This window comes from Spinacia oleracea, chromosome 1 (assembly GCF_020520425.1).
Source record: "Spinacia oleracea cultivar Varoflay chromosome 1, BTI_SOV_V1, whole genome shotgun sequence".
Taxonomy (NCBI): Eukaryota; Viridiplantae; Streptophyta; class Magnoliopsida; order Caryophyllales; family Amaranthaceae; genus Spinacia; species Spinacia oleracea.
In genome coordinates, this window is record NC_079487.1 from 15,216,966 (window position 1) to 15,233,033 (window position 16,068).

General features: G+C 36.7%; 1 protein-coding gene and 3 pseudogenes across 1 annotated transcript; 3 read left to right on the plus strand and 1 right to left on the minus strand.

Moving 5' to 3' along the window:
* The first annotated feature begins 303 nt into the window (after positions 1-303).
* Positions 304-840, plus strand: LOC110779221 (mitochondrial import receptor subunit TOM9-2-like). The gene has a single exon (XM_021983756.2). It carries the CDS (start codon positions 395-397, stop codon positions 695-697), a length of 303 nt encoding a protein of 100 aa, XP_021839448.1. The 5' UTR covers positions 304-394; the 3' UTR covers positions 698-840.
* A 291-nt stretch (positions 841-1,131) lies between these two features.
* Positions 1,132-8,961, plus strand: LOC110779220 (trans-Golgi network-localized SYP41-interacting protein 1-like; annotated as a pseudogene).
* LOC110779222 (uncharacterized) lies at positions 8,771-13,142 on the plus strand (annotated as a pseudogene).
* A 491-nt stretch (positions 13,143-13,633) lies between these two features.
* LOC110779414 (cysteine-rich receptor-like protein kinase 25) overlaps positions 13,634-16,068 on the minus strand; it is a 50,745-nt pseudogene continuing 48,310 nt past the window's right edge.

The following is a 16,068-nucleotide window of genomic DNA, read 5'->3' on the forward strand; positions in this document are numbered from 1 at the left end:
TTAACTTTTATATTAATAATAAAAAAGTTGACAGATAAACTTTTTAAAAGGTTAAATGATTAATTTTATACATTATTTGTCATTTTAAAGAAATAAGTTTTACTAAAATTAAAAAAATTATCACTAAAAAATACATAACTTTTACATATATAAGCTTAACTTTTAAGCATTTTGAGTTAACTTTTACTCCGTTATACAATATTTATTGTACACCCATTGTAAATAAGAATTTGTGTTGTGGAACGGAGTAAGTATTTCCTTTGTTTGACTCCATATATAAACACAAATCAGCACATAAACCTTTTTGTTCATAAACCCCAATCCACCATCAAGTAAATCCAACCCCGACAAAACCCCTTCTCTTTGATTCTCTCCAACAACACAATTCAATTCAATGGCGTCAAACAGAAAGAGAATAGGATCAAGCAGCGACAATGGAGGCGGAGTACTAGCAAGAGTGACAAGCACAGTTTCAGATTCACCAATCTTCCAAAAAGGGGTACAATCTGCTAGCGATGTGGCCGGTGTCACCAAGAAGCTGCTCAAGAGCACCGGCAAAGCTGCTTGGATCGTCGGCACCACTTTCCTCGTCCTTGCTCTCCCGCTCATCATCGAGCTCGAGCGCGATGGTCAGTTGGATGCTATAGAGCTTCAGCAGGCTAGTCTTCTCGGCACCCCTCCCCCTGCCGGCCATTAAAAATCGAACCAATCTGGGTTCTTTTGGGGGTTTTTCCTATTTACGGGTTTGGTTTTGTTTTTGATGGAACGAATGAGCTTTTTTTATGGATTCCATGTTCTGTTATAAATTAATTAATTGATGAGAATGGTTTTTGTGTTCGATTCACGGTTATTTCTATGCCCTATAATTGTGCTATGAATACAAAAATTGAATTGCATTTGTGAATTGATGTTAATTTTGTTTTTGGGTGTGTTTGCGACTTTGCGTTGAATTGATTTGATGTTAGTTGCAGGGTTTTTAGGGTTTTGTTTTATTTTGTTATGTGATTTGGACTGGATGATCTGTTCACTCGGGGCATCTGAAAATTTGGCCAAAGTTGAACAATTTCTTTGATTGAATCCATGGCTTAACAACCAACCATAGCATCAAAAGTCCTGCTAATCCCACTTTACATGGCTTCAACCTTCTGTATTTCCTTGTTTGCTTTAACGTCCTTTATACTTGTGTTCTTGCTCCCCACCATTCTTCCCCTTTGTACTGCATTCACAATTGTAATTGTGTGGATAAACAGTAGTAGTAGTAGAAAGATAGAGGAAAAGGGTTGTTATGTTTATGAGGAAAGTGAATTGCTTGGTAAGTTTGCTGTTGGTGATGGGATATGTAGGTTGTCAAAAAGTCTTTAATCTTTTAAAATCGTTCGAATGGTTTGGATAGTAAAGCTCGGATAATATAGGTTGTCGAAAAGACTTAATTTTTTATGGTGCTTGTTATTGTGGTGATTAGGATAGTGAGGCTTGTTACGGGAGAGAGAGCGGCTGGAATTCAGTTTTATACTGGTCTATATTTAGAATGAAAATGAAGTACATGGTACGTTCTTCTTTCGATTGGAGTTGGTGGTGTGATATATAGCACTTCTTCTTCTTCTTCTTCGGTGATTTGGACAGTGGCATTTAGAGGGCTTATTAAAGGGACTCACTGAAACAAATTATAGCAGATAAAACAAGTGAACTTGAGAAATGTCTTGTTGAATTGAAGGAGAAGTCCAGTGCGTTAGAGGCTGCTGAATTGATTAAGGAGGAGTTGGTGAAAAGCCAAATGTCAGGTGCATCATTGCAAGATATGCTATTGCAGAAGGATCTAATGCTTGAAAAGTTAGAAGATAGTATACTTCAGAGTGGTATACCGGAAATATCAACTTCAGAGGATGTATCTGATCTTGAATCTCGACTTGGTTGGCTTACCAAATCATTTTATCAGGCAAAGGCTGAAATAGGAAAGTTGCAGGATGAAATTACAAGAACGAATGAATCACTTAATGAGGCTGAGGCAGAAATAGGTGCATTGCAAGTGGAGAATTCTAGAATAAGGGACACGGCTGCCAGTGAGATGGACCAGCTAGTTGCTTCACTTTCTACAGTTCTGGTGGAGAAGGATTATTTCAAAATGGAGTTGGACAATTCTAGCCATAGATATGAAGCAATTGTTCAGAGGGAGCATCAAGCTGTATCAGAAAAGGAACACATGTTAAAGACTTTTCTGGAGGCTTCTGGAGTCACAGTCGATAATGGGCAACCTTTAGAGGCAGGTGTGCTTGTAGAGCAATGCCTTGCAACAATGAAAGAACGGAGCAGTTCAACTCATGAGTCATCAGAGGTCAAAGATGATTTTTTATCAAATCTTGCAGAAGCTCTTGTATGTGAAGGACCAAGACTTGGCTCTGCATGAGAATTTGTTGGAAGATGAGACCCAAAAGATGAAAATGGAGATGGATAAGTTGTTTATGGATTTGACAAAGGCTTCTGAAGAAATAGCCACTCTTAAGGAACAGAATGAGAAGCTGCAGAAGGGTCTTGAACGTACTGAGGAGAAATCTTCATTAATACGGGAAAAATTATCAATGGCAGTGAAAAAGGGAAAGGGACTGGTTCAAGAACGAGAGGGCCTGAAGCAACTTATTGATGATAAGAGTTCAGAAATCGAAAAGTTAAAGCTTGAACTAGAGCAGAGAGAGGTAGCAATTAGTAACTACGAGAATGAGACTAGTAGTCTATCTGCACAGGTGCAGGACATTGCAAAATTGGAGAAAGATATTCTTGCCCTAAACGATCAGCGGAATCAACTAGAAACGGATCTCTCAGTAAGCAACAAGTCGTTGAATGCGCTGACAGAATCAGTTAGTAACATCTCTTTACCCGCAGATTCAAGTTTTGAAGAGCCTGTTGAAAAGTTAAAATGGCTTGCTGGGTACTTCAGCGAGTGCGAAGCTGTTAAAGAACATGTTCAGCAACAGTTGGAGAACACAGTGCTTGAAGTTGACACTTTGACTACCAAGGTCTCAGAAGCACAGTCAATTATCAAGTCTCTTGAAGATGCACTGGTAGTTGCAGAAGAGAAAATTTCTCAACTTGCTGAAGAGAATGCCGAGCTCGAAGTTGGCCGAACATCTGCTCAAGAACAATTGGAAAGAGCAATGCTAGAGGCACATTTGTTTGCTGAAGCTGATGCAGCTAAAATAGTGCTGGAAAATGCTCTTACAGGCTTGGTAAGGAGAAGGAAGAAGCCGAATCTAGTAGAGTTATTGCAGAGGCTGAATTAGATAAAGCAAGATCTGAAATTACTGATCTCACCAGCAAATTGTCGAACGCTACCACAACTCTGAAAACTCTCGAAGATACAGTGCCTCATTTAGAAACCAGAATTTCTGTGTTAACTGATGAGAACAATGCTGCCCAGGTAGTTAGAACTAACTCGGAGAATGAATTGAAGAAGTTGAAGGAGGCTGCTGACATTTGGGAAAGCAAGCTGCAAGAGGCACACTCGAGCATCAAGTCCTTGGAAGATGCACTTTCAAAGGCAGAGAATGATATCTCTGAACTGGACAGTGCAAAGAAAGCTGCTGAACAGGAAATATCAACATTAAGTGCCAAACTTAATACCTGTTTGGAGGAGTTGGCTGGAACTCACGGTAGCTTGGAGAGCAGGTCCTTAGAGCTCTTTGATCACCTTAAAGGACTTGAACAACTTGGGGAAGACGAGTCTTTACTCTCTTCACTGAGAAAATGTTGTGAGTCAGAATTTGAGAGTCTCAAAGAGATGGAAAACTTGTTCAATAACACCAGGAGTTGTCGTGCTAAGTTGATTCCAGAACATGATTCTGTCTCAGAGGTAAGACGCAGTGATATGCATATAAAGTTATATCTGTTATTCTGTAATTTACTTTTGCATTCACCTTTGTCATATCTGATATTCTCTTATTCTTTTCTTTTAATTTCTTTCATTTTGGAAGTGTTTTCACTTTCCACCATCCTATTGATCCTCCTCCTGCTGGTAACGATTTAACTTTTTAGACACGTGTTTATTTTGGCCATGTTTCGAGGAACCCCCCCTTATCTCAACCTTTTGAACCTTTCTGTGATGCTAAAGGCTAATTTCAAAATTTGAAGTAAAATTCTTACGTAAAAGTCCAAGCGTCTTATCATATTCTGAATTTCTTGTCTGTCAGTTTCCAGGGTTTGGGGTTTCTTCAGGAAGTTTACTGTTTGTTTTTCATGTCTGTTTTGTCAGGCACCATCTTGCCTAACAAAGTTACTTTCAGCCAGCCTTGATGACATCGTTGGTTTGAATAATATTAGTGTTCATGCAGATGCCTTAGAGGGTAGTGATATTTCTTTATATGTTCAGAAAATAGTGGAAGGCTTTCATATGAGAAAGAGGATCTTCACAGAGAAAGTTGATGGTTTATCTTCCTTTCTGAGTGAGTGTGATGCTTCGGTTGTGCGAGAATTACAGTCTACGAGCAAAGTGATAACATCTATGGTTGAGGAGCAGCAGTTTCTGGACCAGAAGGTGAAGAGTATGGAAACAGATTATCAGGTTCTGGAGGATAAAGTGACCCCTCTGGAAGACAGAATTTCACTTTTACTGTCTGCTTGTACTGAAGCTACAGAAGTGTTGCAATCTGAAGTTAACAAACAGATGGCAGAAAGTACTTCATCTCTCGAGCATGAAGTGGAAAATGAACCAAAGTATAGTGAAAACAAGCACGTGAAAGCTACCGAGATGTTGTTACTGGCTACAACAAAAGCTTGTGGTGTGTGCAAGCAGTTGGAGAATTCAAGGAGCGAGCTTTCTTCACAAGTTGAGGAATTGCAGGATAGTCTGAACGAACTGAAAATAGTTGCAGACAAGAGTGTGGAGGAACGGGATCAATGCAATATGAAGGTCTGTGATTTGGAGACTGAATTAGCAGAACTACAAAACATATGCAGCGAGCTAAGACTTAAGCTGGAAAATTATCATGAAATAGAGGCTAACTTGAGGGAGAAAGATGTTGATATATCGTCACTGCAGAGCAGTTTGACAATGAAAGAGAAAGGTGAGTATGGTAATCTCTGCAATTTTTCTCTATATTTTCCTCCCATCCGTTGAAAGTTGTCCGCCTACTATTTTGTGACTCGCAATATTGTGCGCCTTAAATGCTTATGCTAGACATTTCTAGGGTGACGGAAGGAGAGATATCATTATGATTCATTGTTTTATTCTTCTATTTCAGAGGTAGAAGAGGCACATTTTTGGGCATCTCATGTGGAAAACCTCCTGAGCAGATCAAATAAGATTGATGTTTCAGTGGAAGATTCTCAGGGCGGAGACTTAGAGGGTCAGGGTTCATCCCAATTCAAGAAGCTGCTGTATGTTGTTGATAGTTTTCCTGAGTTGCAGGCTTTGCAGCATCAAATTGAATTGCTTTCCAACGAAAAAGAAGAGCTGCATACTGCTCTTGCGGATCAAAGTGAATTTCTTTCCGACCAAAAAGAAAAGCTGCAGACTGATCTTACATATCAAATTCAATTGCTTTCCTACGAAAAAGAAGAGCTGCAGACTGCTCTTACAGATCAATATCATGAAATTGAACATCTGAAGGAAAGAGTTCAAGAAAGTATTGGCCATGAGCAAGAACTGGCTACGGTGAGGAGAAAAATTATCAACACGGAATCTGGGCTTGATGGACTTATTCAAAAGTTCTCCAATCGAGATATGGCTGGGGACCAGAAATCTGTTTCTACGGATGATCATTTACAAGTAATAGAAAAGCAGGTAGTGTCTGCAATCTCAGAATCTGAAAATTTAAAATCCAAGGTCCATGAACTTGAACTAGAGGTCAAAAGGAGCATCAATTCTAATCAAGAATTAGCAAAGTTTAAAGAACAATTACTTGATCTGGAGGCAGGTGTGCAAAGAATTATCAAGAATTTGGGAGGTGATACAACTAAAGACTCAAGTGATAGTTTACAAGTTTTGGAGAAAATGGTTATGGCAGTAACTTTGGAGTGTGAAAAGTTAAAATCAAAAGACCATGAACTTGGCTCAGAGATCTGGAAGCACAGTGATGAGCTAGAGTTAGCGGAGGTTAAAGGTCAATTAGTTGATCTTGAATCAGGTTTGCAGAGGTTCATCAAGAAGTTGAGAAGTGATGCAATTGTGGACTACGGGCCAACTGATCCAAGGGATATTTTACAATCATTAGAAAAGAGGGTCATGTCTATAATCATGGATTCTGAAAATTCGAAATCAAAAGTCCATGAACTTGATTCAAAGTTGCATGGAAGTCAGAAGGCTGTGGATGAGTTACTATTAAAGGTGAAAGCACTTGAAGATTCACTTCAGTCTAGGGTTGTTCCCCCTGTTGCAATCCAGGAAAGGAGCATTTTTTAAACAGCTACACAACCCTCGGCATCTGAGATTTCTGAAATTGAAGATGTGGTAATGTCCTATTTCCTAGCCTTTTGTATCCTATGTTGTTTTTGGTTCACTAAAATTATTGATGTTCATGAATTGCGTTGCTAGATTCTGGGTAACTTTGTTCACAGGGGTTTCTTTGATAGCTTGTAACTGTTGACAGATTATGTGCAATATGTTTCTAAACTTGGGTATATAATTAGGTATTCACAAGGATTTGCATGCTTTTGATAATTTGAAGTCTGATTCTATCTCTCTCGTATCCTACCAGATTTCATGTGTCTCAGAGTATTTATTTAAGTTATTATGTGTTTCTGGATGGTGTGTTAGGCTATTATGACATGCTGCATAGAAATATGTTATCATTTTTGCTTTTTGGTGAAAGAGGGGACAATCCCAACTGCCTAGAAATGTGTTATGTTTAAGTGTTTAGCTATTGCTGAATAAGCGCCTACTGGTGTTCGATTCTTTTTGCAGGGCACCGTATCAAAAGCTACAATTTCCCCCGTTCCATCTTCTACTCATGTAAGAACGTTGCGGAAGGGGTCAAGTGATCATATTGCTGTAAATATTGATTCAGAATCAAGCCGGCTGTTTGATAATGAAGATCCAGTTGAGGATAAAGGTCTGCAAAATAAAGGAGTTCGGAAGTTTCTGGTTTCCAATTTATTTCCTATCTGGGATCTGGGATGATTAAATTTCAACATTTTTTTGCAGGTCATATCTTTAAGTCTCTAAATACATCAGGTCTTGTTCCAATACAAGGAAAGCTGTTGGCTGATCGAATGGATGGAATATGGTAAACCGTTATCTCATCTTGAATCGTATCTATATAATGTTTTGTGCTCAGTATGTCGGTTTGAAATTCAGAACTTAGTGGTTGCAATTGAAGAGACATACTTGCTGAATATTTGTTGAAACACATACTGTGTTTTTTCACTTCATAAATAGATCATATCGGCAAAATTTGTTAAACAATGGATGCATTCAAAGCTGGAAAGATTGCCAAAATCGAGTCTTTTCTCCATAATTTAAAATGGATGCAATTTGGTTAAACTGTCTTCGGGAATTTAATGTTATGGCCTCATTTTGACAATCAATATGACAAGTAGTAAAAAATTTCACTTCTCAAGTTCAGAGTAAGACCTTGTTCTTTGGAGTTGAACTAAACTGAACTGAATTGAACTGAAGTGCCAGAAAATTGCGACAGGGCCTAACTTATAGACACTGTTACCCGCTATCTATGCTATTATTAAATCTCCAAGGCAAATCACGTCACGCCGCCATGTGTCACCTTCCCTAAACATGACAAGGCGCCACATCAACAATGACATGGAGGATGGGCTTTTGCTATATTGATACACAAAAATGTTTTTGTTAGGGTTCGAACATGAAACCAACAAGAAATATAGTAGAAAGCTTACCATCTTAGCTATACTATTTTTTATGCCTTTTAACTCTATTTAAATATATTTAAGTGGGATAGGATTAGTGTAAGTGTATTTATACTACTTTTTCACATGGTTTATGTTATTAATTTTCTAATTTCACCACATAGTGATTGCAAGAAAATTTAATTTTGTTCTATTATTGAGAATGGTTTTGAATAATGACTTCATTTTTAATTTGTCCATTTTCTACATATAATAGAACACGTTTTTTCCTTAATTAGTCAACAATTGTGTTAGCATATGTGAATCATAACATATACAAAATTTTTTTTACTAAATATTGGACGTACATGACTTGCAAATATTAACAACCCAAAAAGGGAAGAACATAATTACTTAAAATTGATACGTACTACATACAATACATCACATCCAAATAAAATAAACGATTTCCGGAAAGTTATTAAAAAAGGTCAAACGCGCATTCGCAACACATGTAAACAATGCGTAAAAATTTCGTATATTATCCAACTTTGTAACCGGGGCATCGCCCGGGGCATACACTAGTTAACCTTACAAATCTAATTGATGCAGGGTATCTGGTGGTAGATTGTTGATGAGTCGGTCTCGAGCACGACTTGGGCTTGTTGCATATTGGCTCTTCTTGCACATATGGTTACTGGGTACCATATTGTACTTCCTCCGTCTTTTAATACTCGCAACGTTTGGACTTTTGCCACTATTCATATAATCTACTTTGACTATTCTTAGTGTTTTTTATATAAGATAAAACATAGTCACGTGGGATCTTGTTAGATTCGTCTCAATGTGTATTTTCAAAATATCAACTTTTTATAATTTTTGCATAAAGAGAATTTAAGATATAAATGATCAAAGTTGTGCATTGGCATGCGTGAAACAAACAAACCTTGCGAGTATTAAAAGACGGAGGAAGTAATAAACTATGGCTGTAGCCTTGTAGGGATAGATTTCTAGACCACACGCAACAGTAACAATATTCATACTTTAGAATTGTTTTTTTTTTCTTGACAGGAATACTTTAGAATTGTACTTTAGAAATAGTGAAATCTACCAAACTATTTGATTATTTTGGCAGATGTTAATAGCCATATAGAAGTAATATTCATTGATTCATTTTCTGCCAATTCTGTTTGATAGATGATGTTTGCAATTCTAGTAGAGCAATAATGAAATATCCAAAGGACCAAAACCATGGTGTTTGAGACAAATTTCTGTCTTCATTAGTTCGTCTTTGATTCGTTAGCGGTTTTTAGCTGAACCAAAAAAAAATACAAAACTCGGATGATACTTCAAAGGAGGAGGGGTAATAACCTTTCATAATTTTAATTATAAATGACCTTTAAAGCTTCGAAATTATTTTTTGAAGGAAAAAATTTCGAAATTTGTTTTTGAAGGAAAAAGTTTAGAAATTATTTACCACCAATCGATGGATTTATTTACTTTTTAAATTTACCATAGTAGTAACTGAATATACAATCGCAAAAATCTAATTAATGAAGTCTTGTCCTAATGGTTAAGACCGAGAGCTAGATACAATAGATGTCAGGTTTAAATCTCCGTCACTTTCGTAATTTATTTTCCTTTAGGCTCATTTGCGGAAAAAAAAAAAACAATCTCGATATATTTTGAATTAAGATTAGATAAAGACGAGAGACAGGGAAAAAAAAAAGAAAAAAAAAAAGGTGTCAGTTTGCTTATTCATTTTGGCAACTGGGAAATTCTCTGCTGTATGTGGTGCTGCTTCTTGCTGAGCTGAAGAGAAGAGTGGGTCTGCTTCTATTCAGTTAAATTTTCTTAATTTCTTCCAATCTCTTCAATTTTCTGTCTTGATTATCGAATTGCATACAGAAAACTGCAAAGTAGTAATAACCCATTATTGCTTTAGCCTTATTTTTGTAATTTGAGATTTATTAGTTCATGCTGATATCTGATTGTTAGTGTGAAAATGGGTAAGGATTCGCAATTCACTACCTAATTTGCTAAATTAGACCAAAATTGTACCATTTTCATGTTATATTTACCCTTTTCGGTTCGTGGGGTGATTAGGAAATTAAGTAACAGTGATGTTTTTGCTCAATTACTATCTTGAATTTGTTTGAAATATTGCTTTGATTTACATTGTTGAACAATGAGCTTATTTCTTCAGGTGGAAACCCTTATGGCCTCACCAAACTAAACCCTGTAAGATTATTATAATCATGAAATTAAAGTTTCAGTCTTGAATTAGGGATGATAATATTAGCTGGGATTGTAGTTTTTATGTGCTTGTATTTTTGACCTGTGAAGTAGGCATTTGGAGGTAGGATATTGGCTTTGGCGGGTCGAAAATCGGCCAAGAAACTGAAGAGATTAAAGGAACAGCAAACTGAGGTGAAATTGGAAACTAGTAAGACCTCATTAGATGGTTATAATGGGATTAAAGATAATCTCTCTTCAAAGAGTGGTATCATTAATGATGATTTTGCCTTTGTGAATGAGAAAAGTGAGGTGAATTCAGTCACTAATGTCATCCCTTCAAGGGGCACCGTTCTCCGGGCCTGTACTGTGACTTCTGGGCTGATAGCTGCTCTAGGGTTGGCGGTTCGGAAGATTTGTTCAGTATCACTATCAGTTTCAAGTTTTTGGTTTTTGGTTTTCCAAGTCATAGATTAAGATTGAATCATGAACTAAAAAAATAGTCATACTTATAATAATCATGTTGATTTTGAAAACTGACAACAAAAAACTGGAAATTACTTTTTGTGGTTTTAATATTTTGGTTTTTAGTTTTGTAAAAAAACAGAAAACTGGAAACAAGAAAAGTAACCGAACGAGCCCTAGCTAATACAAGAATTATTTTAATCTAGGATGGTTTAAGTTGTAATTTGATAATGCTGTGATGCAGAAGGTTTGATTGGATTGATATTATCCGCGTTTGTTCTAATTGTATCGGTTTTGTGATATCATTTATTTGTTAGAGTGGTTCAGTGGTCTGATCATGGAGGAAATGATGTGTGAAAAGTTTCTTATTCCGACAAGTGTTGATGTCAAGTTTGCAGGTATGTCAAGTTGCATCTTCAGGAGGGTTGCCTGTCTTTGACTGCTCCCAAGTATCGTGTATGGTCTCCTGTCTTTTTCTCGAGTTTCCTCTTCATATTCTATGATAACGTCTTTGGCACTGCGAGCATTGTTTAGGGCTTCTGCATTGTAGCATAGCAAAATGGTGAAATCATATGTTTTTACCTTGATGCTTAATCGGAGGACCAAAACTAGTGTTTAAATTGAAGCAGTCTTTGAAAAAAATATAAGGTTTTAGAGAATATGATGGATACTAATGAATAGCGATCCGTGCAGCTTTTATGTTTGAAGTACAGGATGCGTGCTTGTACCTGATGTTTTTTGTGCTTAAACCTTGTTTAAGAAAAGAAATGCTGGTGATGATCTGACCAAAATGCATGCTGCATCACAATTGAAAACCACTCCATTGTCTGCATATTATGGTTTCTGTTTTCTGTATTGTTCCGATTCAAATGCTGCTTGATTCATATTATGGCTTGTAACTTTTTAAGTTGTAACTGATCAACCAAATTACTTTGCTTTAGTTTGGAAACGTATCTCTTCTGTTATTGACCAGTTTGTAAGCATGAGAGTGACATACATTTTCTTGTCTCCTACAGTTGATTTCCAGGTGTGGCACCTCGGGCTGATTACAATTTACAGGTTCAGTTGTGTTGATATCATTGTCAAGGTATACACTACTGAAGACATGGCCTGATTTTGCCGAATCAAGTGAAGCAGCCAATAGACAAGTACTAAGGCGTTGTTCTTTTGAGCTGAACTGAACTGAACTGAACTGAATATTTCGTATTATTGTCTATTTTTCTTTCAGAATCTATCATTCGCCTTTCCCTTTATTATGTTGTTCTGTAAATGCAGGTCCTGACATCTTTAGAGGCATATGATTATCTGATTGTTGCTTTCCTTCCTGGGATTAGTGAGGTACACTACAGAACATTACCCGAGTGATTATTTACACCCGATGTTCAAAACTGCACTAATCCAACAGAATTCTGACTAACCGGGTATCCAGGAATTACTTTTCTGGGGTGGCCTGCTACCACTTCTGGGGCTCAACTGGAAAAGTGCTTTGGCAGTTGCAGCTCTTTTTGGTGTTCTACACTTGGGAAGTGGCCGGAAATCTTCCTTTGCTATCTGGTAATTTGGCCTTGTCCTTTTAGATAATGCACTATGTTTGGTTGTTTGCTTTGTCAAATGATGGCATTTGATGAGCTTTTCCAATTCTCTAACAAGTAGAGATTAGAAATGATATATTAAGGACAAAATAGTAACTTCAGGTGGTATACTAAGGGCTAAATGTAACTTTAGGTAATAATTTGAGTCTGGTCCACGAAAAATGGCTTTTATCTTTGACTTGTGAGTACCAAAGTATGTTGTTTGGTACCAAATAAAAATGTAACCATTTTACCAAACTATGTTGTTTGGTACCACACGAGAAAACGCAACTACTCTTCTTCTAGAGCATATTACATGCACCCGGGTCCACGGTGCACCCTCTCCATTTTCTCCTTACATATAAGAAGAAAATGTAGTAAGGATTATCAATGGGCAGGAAAGTACACTTGGGTGTGGTGCATCCGGGTACACCTAATAATTTTCACTCTTCTACCAAACAACATAGTTTGGTATTAGATGAAAATGCAAACTATTATTGTATTGTGTATAAACTTTTATACAAGGCGGTCTTACACAAAAGACCGTCTTGGTGAAATCAATTAGTTAAGTACTGGAACTAATTAGTTAAGCACCGGAAGCAATTAGTTGATCAATAAAACTAATTAGTTAACCAATAGAACAGTTAATTAAGCAATCAAAGTGGTCTTTCCGGTAAGGCAGTCTTACATAAAAGTTACCGTATATCGTGAGTATAGCATTTCAAATCTCTACCGATTATAGAACAAGACTTCCTCGTCGTTTGATGCCATTTTTTCTTTCAGGGCGACGTTTGTAGGGGTTGTGTATGGCTATGTTACTATCGTCTCTTCAAGCCTAGTTGTGCCAATGGCTTCCCACGCGCTGAATAATCTTGTTGGCGCTCTTCTATGGCAGAAGACATCAAGGTCATCTAAACAAATATCGAGCTAGAAGCCTAAAACACTTTAATGTATATATAGTATACTTTCTCCGTTTAGAAATAGTTATACCACTTTGACTTTTACGTTTGCCAATTCGTAACTTTGATTTACTGTTAATATCTTTAATTATTAGGGTTATTAGGGTAAATTATCAGTTAATCACTAACGGCATTAGACTTCCGTTAAGTTCAAGGGTATTTGGTGCATTTTTGGAAAAATAGGGGTATATCATGTTTTTTGAAAACATGAAGGGTATTTGGTGCGTTTCGTGAAACCTCGAAGGCATTTAATGAAAAACTCGTAGTTATTATGTCATTACTTGACTAATTAGGCGGAGAGTGGATTAAGGTAGCAATTAACGTCAATTGTTAAAAAGCTAGGTAGTAATTGACATTTTTTAATAAATTAGGTAATAATGGACAAACTTCTTAATAAGATAGGTAATAATTGACAAATTTTCAACGATGAATTATCAACACAAGATATCTCCCATAATGAACATCTAAGGGATGAAACCGAAATTGTGCCCTGTTTGGGTAAGAAGGCAGTTAACTTTACCTATATTTATTTTGGATTGTCTCCGGTCAATTTCGATCTAAAGCGAATTTTGGGTAGCCTCGGGTTCTCCAATGAGAAATTAGTACATTGAAAATGATAAAGGTTGTAACATGCGAAGTTTAAGCCGTGTCATAATGATGACATGACATGGTTACGTGTCATGATTTAAATTGAAAAATAAAATATTTAACTTATATAACATATTTACATGTTTCAGAAAAATCTTAACATTCTAATTTGTTTCATTCTTTGTATCGACTACCTTATTTACATATTTTTATAGTAAAAATATTGCATTAATAGTAAAAATATTTTTATGCTACGAATGATAGAGCTGAGCTCCATATATGACCAATTTCTTGAGAATACTAACATTTACAAGTACTACTCCTTCTGTCCCTTAATACTTGACTTATTTTGATCGGATACGTTTGTCAATGCACAACTTTGACCACCAATTTCTTTAATTACATATTATAAAAACTTATAAAAATATTAATATTTTGAAAATATATATTAAGATGAAGCCAACAATATATTATATACTAACGTTTGTTTTCATACACTATAAATAAAATAGGGTCAAAGTGAATTATGTGAATAGTGCAAAAAGTCAAAACAGATCGAGTATTAAGGGACAGAGGGAGTATGTGTTACATGATACCTAACCATTATTATTTCAGCAAATCGTAAAGATTAAGGGAAAGTACAGATCTATAATTTCCTAATTCAACCAACCTTAGAAATAAGGGATCAACAAGGGTGATTTGGGAGGGCAATAAAATGTACGTAAACAAACAAACCCAAATGATCAAATGTACTACTATGTATATAATTAAAACTTATTGATTTGATGAACTTGTATTCAAGTATGGTCAATGTTAACCTAATACAATTAGGAGTCTATTATACATAAAATATCCTAGGAGATTATATCTCTATCAGTCAATTTATAGGTGATGTCGTGGTATAGTAAATTTCTTGGCTCTCTTGGTTTCGTAAGGAGTCGTGGTTAGTGCTTGGACTCTGATCATTATCGGGGAACCCGTTAGTGGCGATCTGGCCTACAGCTCTAGGAGAAATAATTAAGCTTAGACCACCTTCGCCGTAGAGCCGTCTCCGAGCTTCACTTAGCCAAAATCCCATCAACCTCTCCTTGAGTTCTCTACTTAGGTCATTTGAGTCCTTTAAAATTTCTGCTACCTGTTTTAGGAGAAAATATTCAATGTTTAAAAAACATGAACAATGTACAAAAATGACAATAGCATGTAGTAGTAGTGTAGTACCTAATAATACGTAGCCCGGCCCCTAAGTGAGGGGCTTGGGAAAAATTAAGGGGTCGTATTTTTGGGCCTAGTCTATTCTTTTGGGCTAGGTTATGCGGTTATGCCTTACGGATAACTTAAAACAACTTTTAGCTATAAATTTGACCTGACCCAAATGGGCTGTAGTAAGCCCACTACTTTGGCGCAAAATTTTGCTTTGTCCCGACTCGATGACATGCAGTTTTAAAGTGCAGCCCTACGCCCCTATCCGAACCCGACCTGGCTCAACATTTGATGAGATCTACAATAGTGTTTTGTATAGTTTAGCATAGACCTGATCAAAAGGCGGGCCGGACCGAAGCAAAATAATCAGCCCGTATGTCAGCCCGGACCAAGATTCGAGCCGGTTTCTTTGTGCCAAAACCCGCCATTTCAGGCCTAAAATGTCGGACTTCCGGACCGGGCCAAATTTATGACCAATACTGTAGTTTTTACGTTGCCCAAACCCCTTTAAAATTTCGGGCCGGGCTTAAAATTCTAGCCAAATCCGCAAAATTTCAAACCGGGTACATGTTGATCAGATTTAGTTTAGAACAAAAATACAAACCAACAATAACAACAAAATCGTACGGAGTAGCTTATTCACAAAAAACATGGGGCCGACTGCATGAATCAAGATTATATTTTTCGTTGTCATTTATTAGTAGTGTCATTGTTATTATTCTTAATACGGTCGACTTTATCTTAATGAACAACAAATTAAAGGAACTCTAATTATAGTATAACTCTAATTTGAAAAATATAACTCAGACTAGGAATTGAACAAAATTGTAGTATAACCTGTCTCATAGTAGGCCTTTCCTCTGGCATAATCCGCACGCAAGTAGCAGCACAAGTAACCATTCGATCCATCTCCTCATGATCATAAGTAGTTCCTAAGTTTTGATCCACTAGTCCGTCAAAGTTCCCTGCTAATAAGGCTTCCTTAATCAATGGATCCGCCTGTAATCAATTATCAAAATTATCATCTACGGGTAATTGGATATACCAAGATGTATAAATATTGATAGTCAAAGTTGTGTATTGGTATATACATGAAAATCAAAACATATCATCGAGAAGAATACCAAGTACTAAGTAATAAGATGTATGTGGGCAGCTTATTCTTCGGGCTTGGCCCACGTTACTTGGACCTAAACGAGCATGGCCCACATTACTTGCACCTCAACGGGCATGGCCCATGACCTAAACGGGTCGTGCCAAAT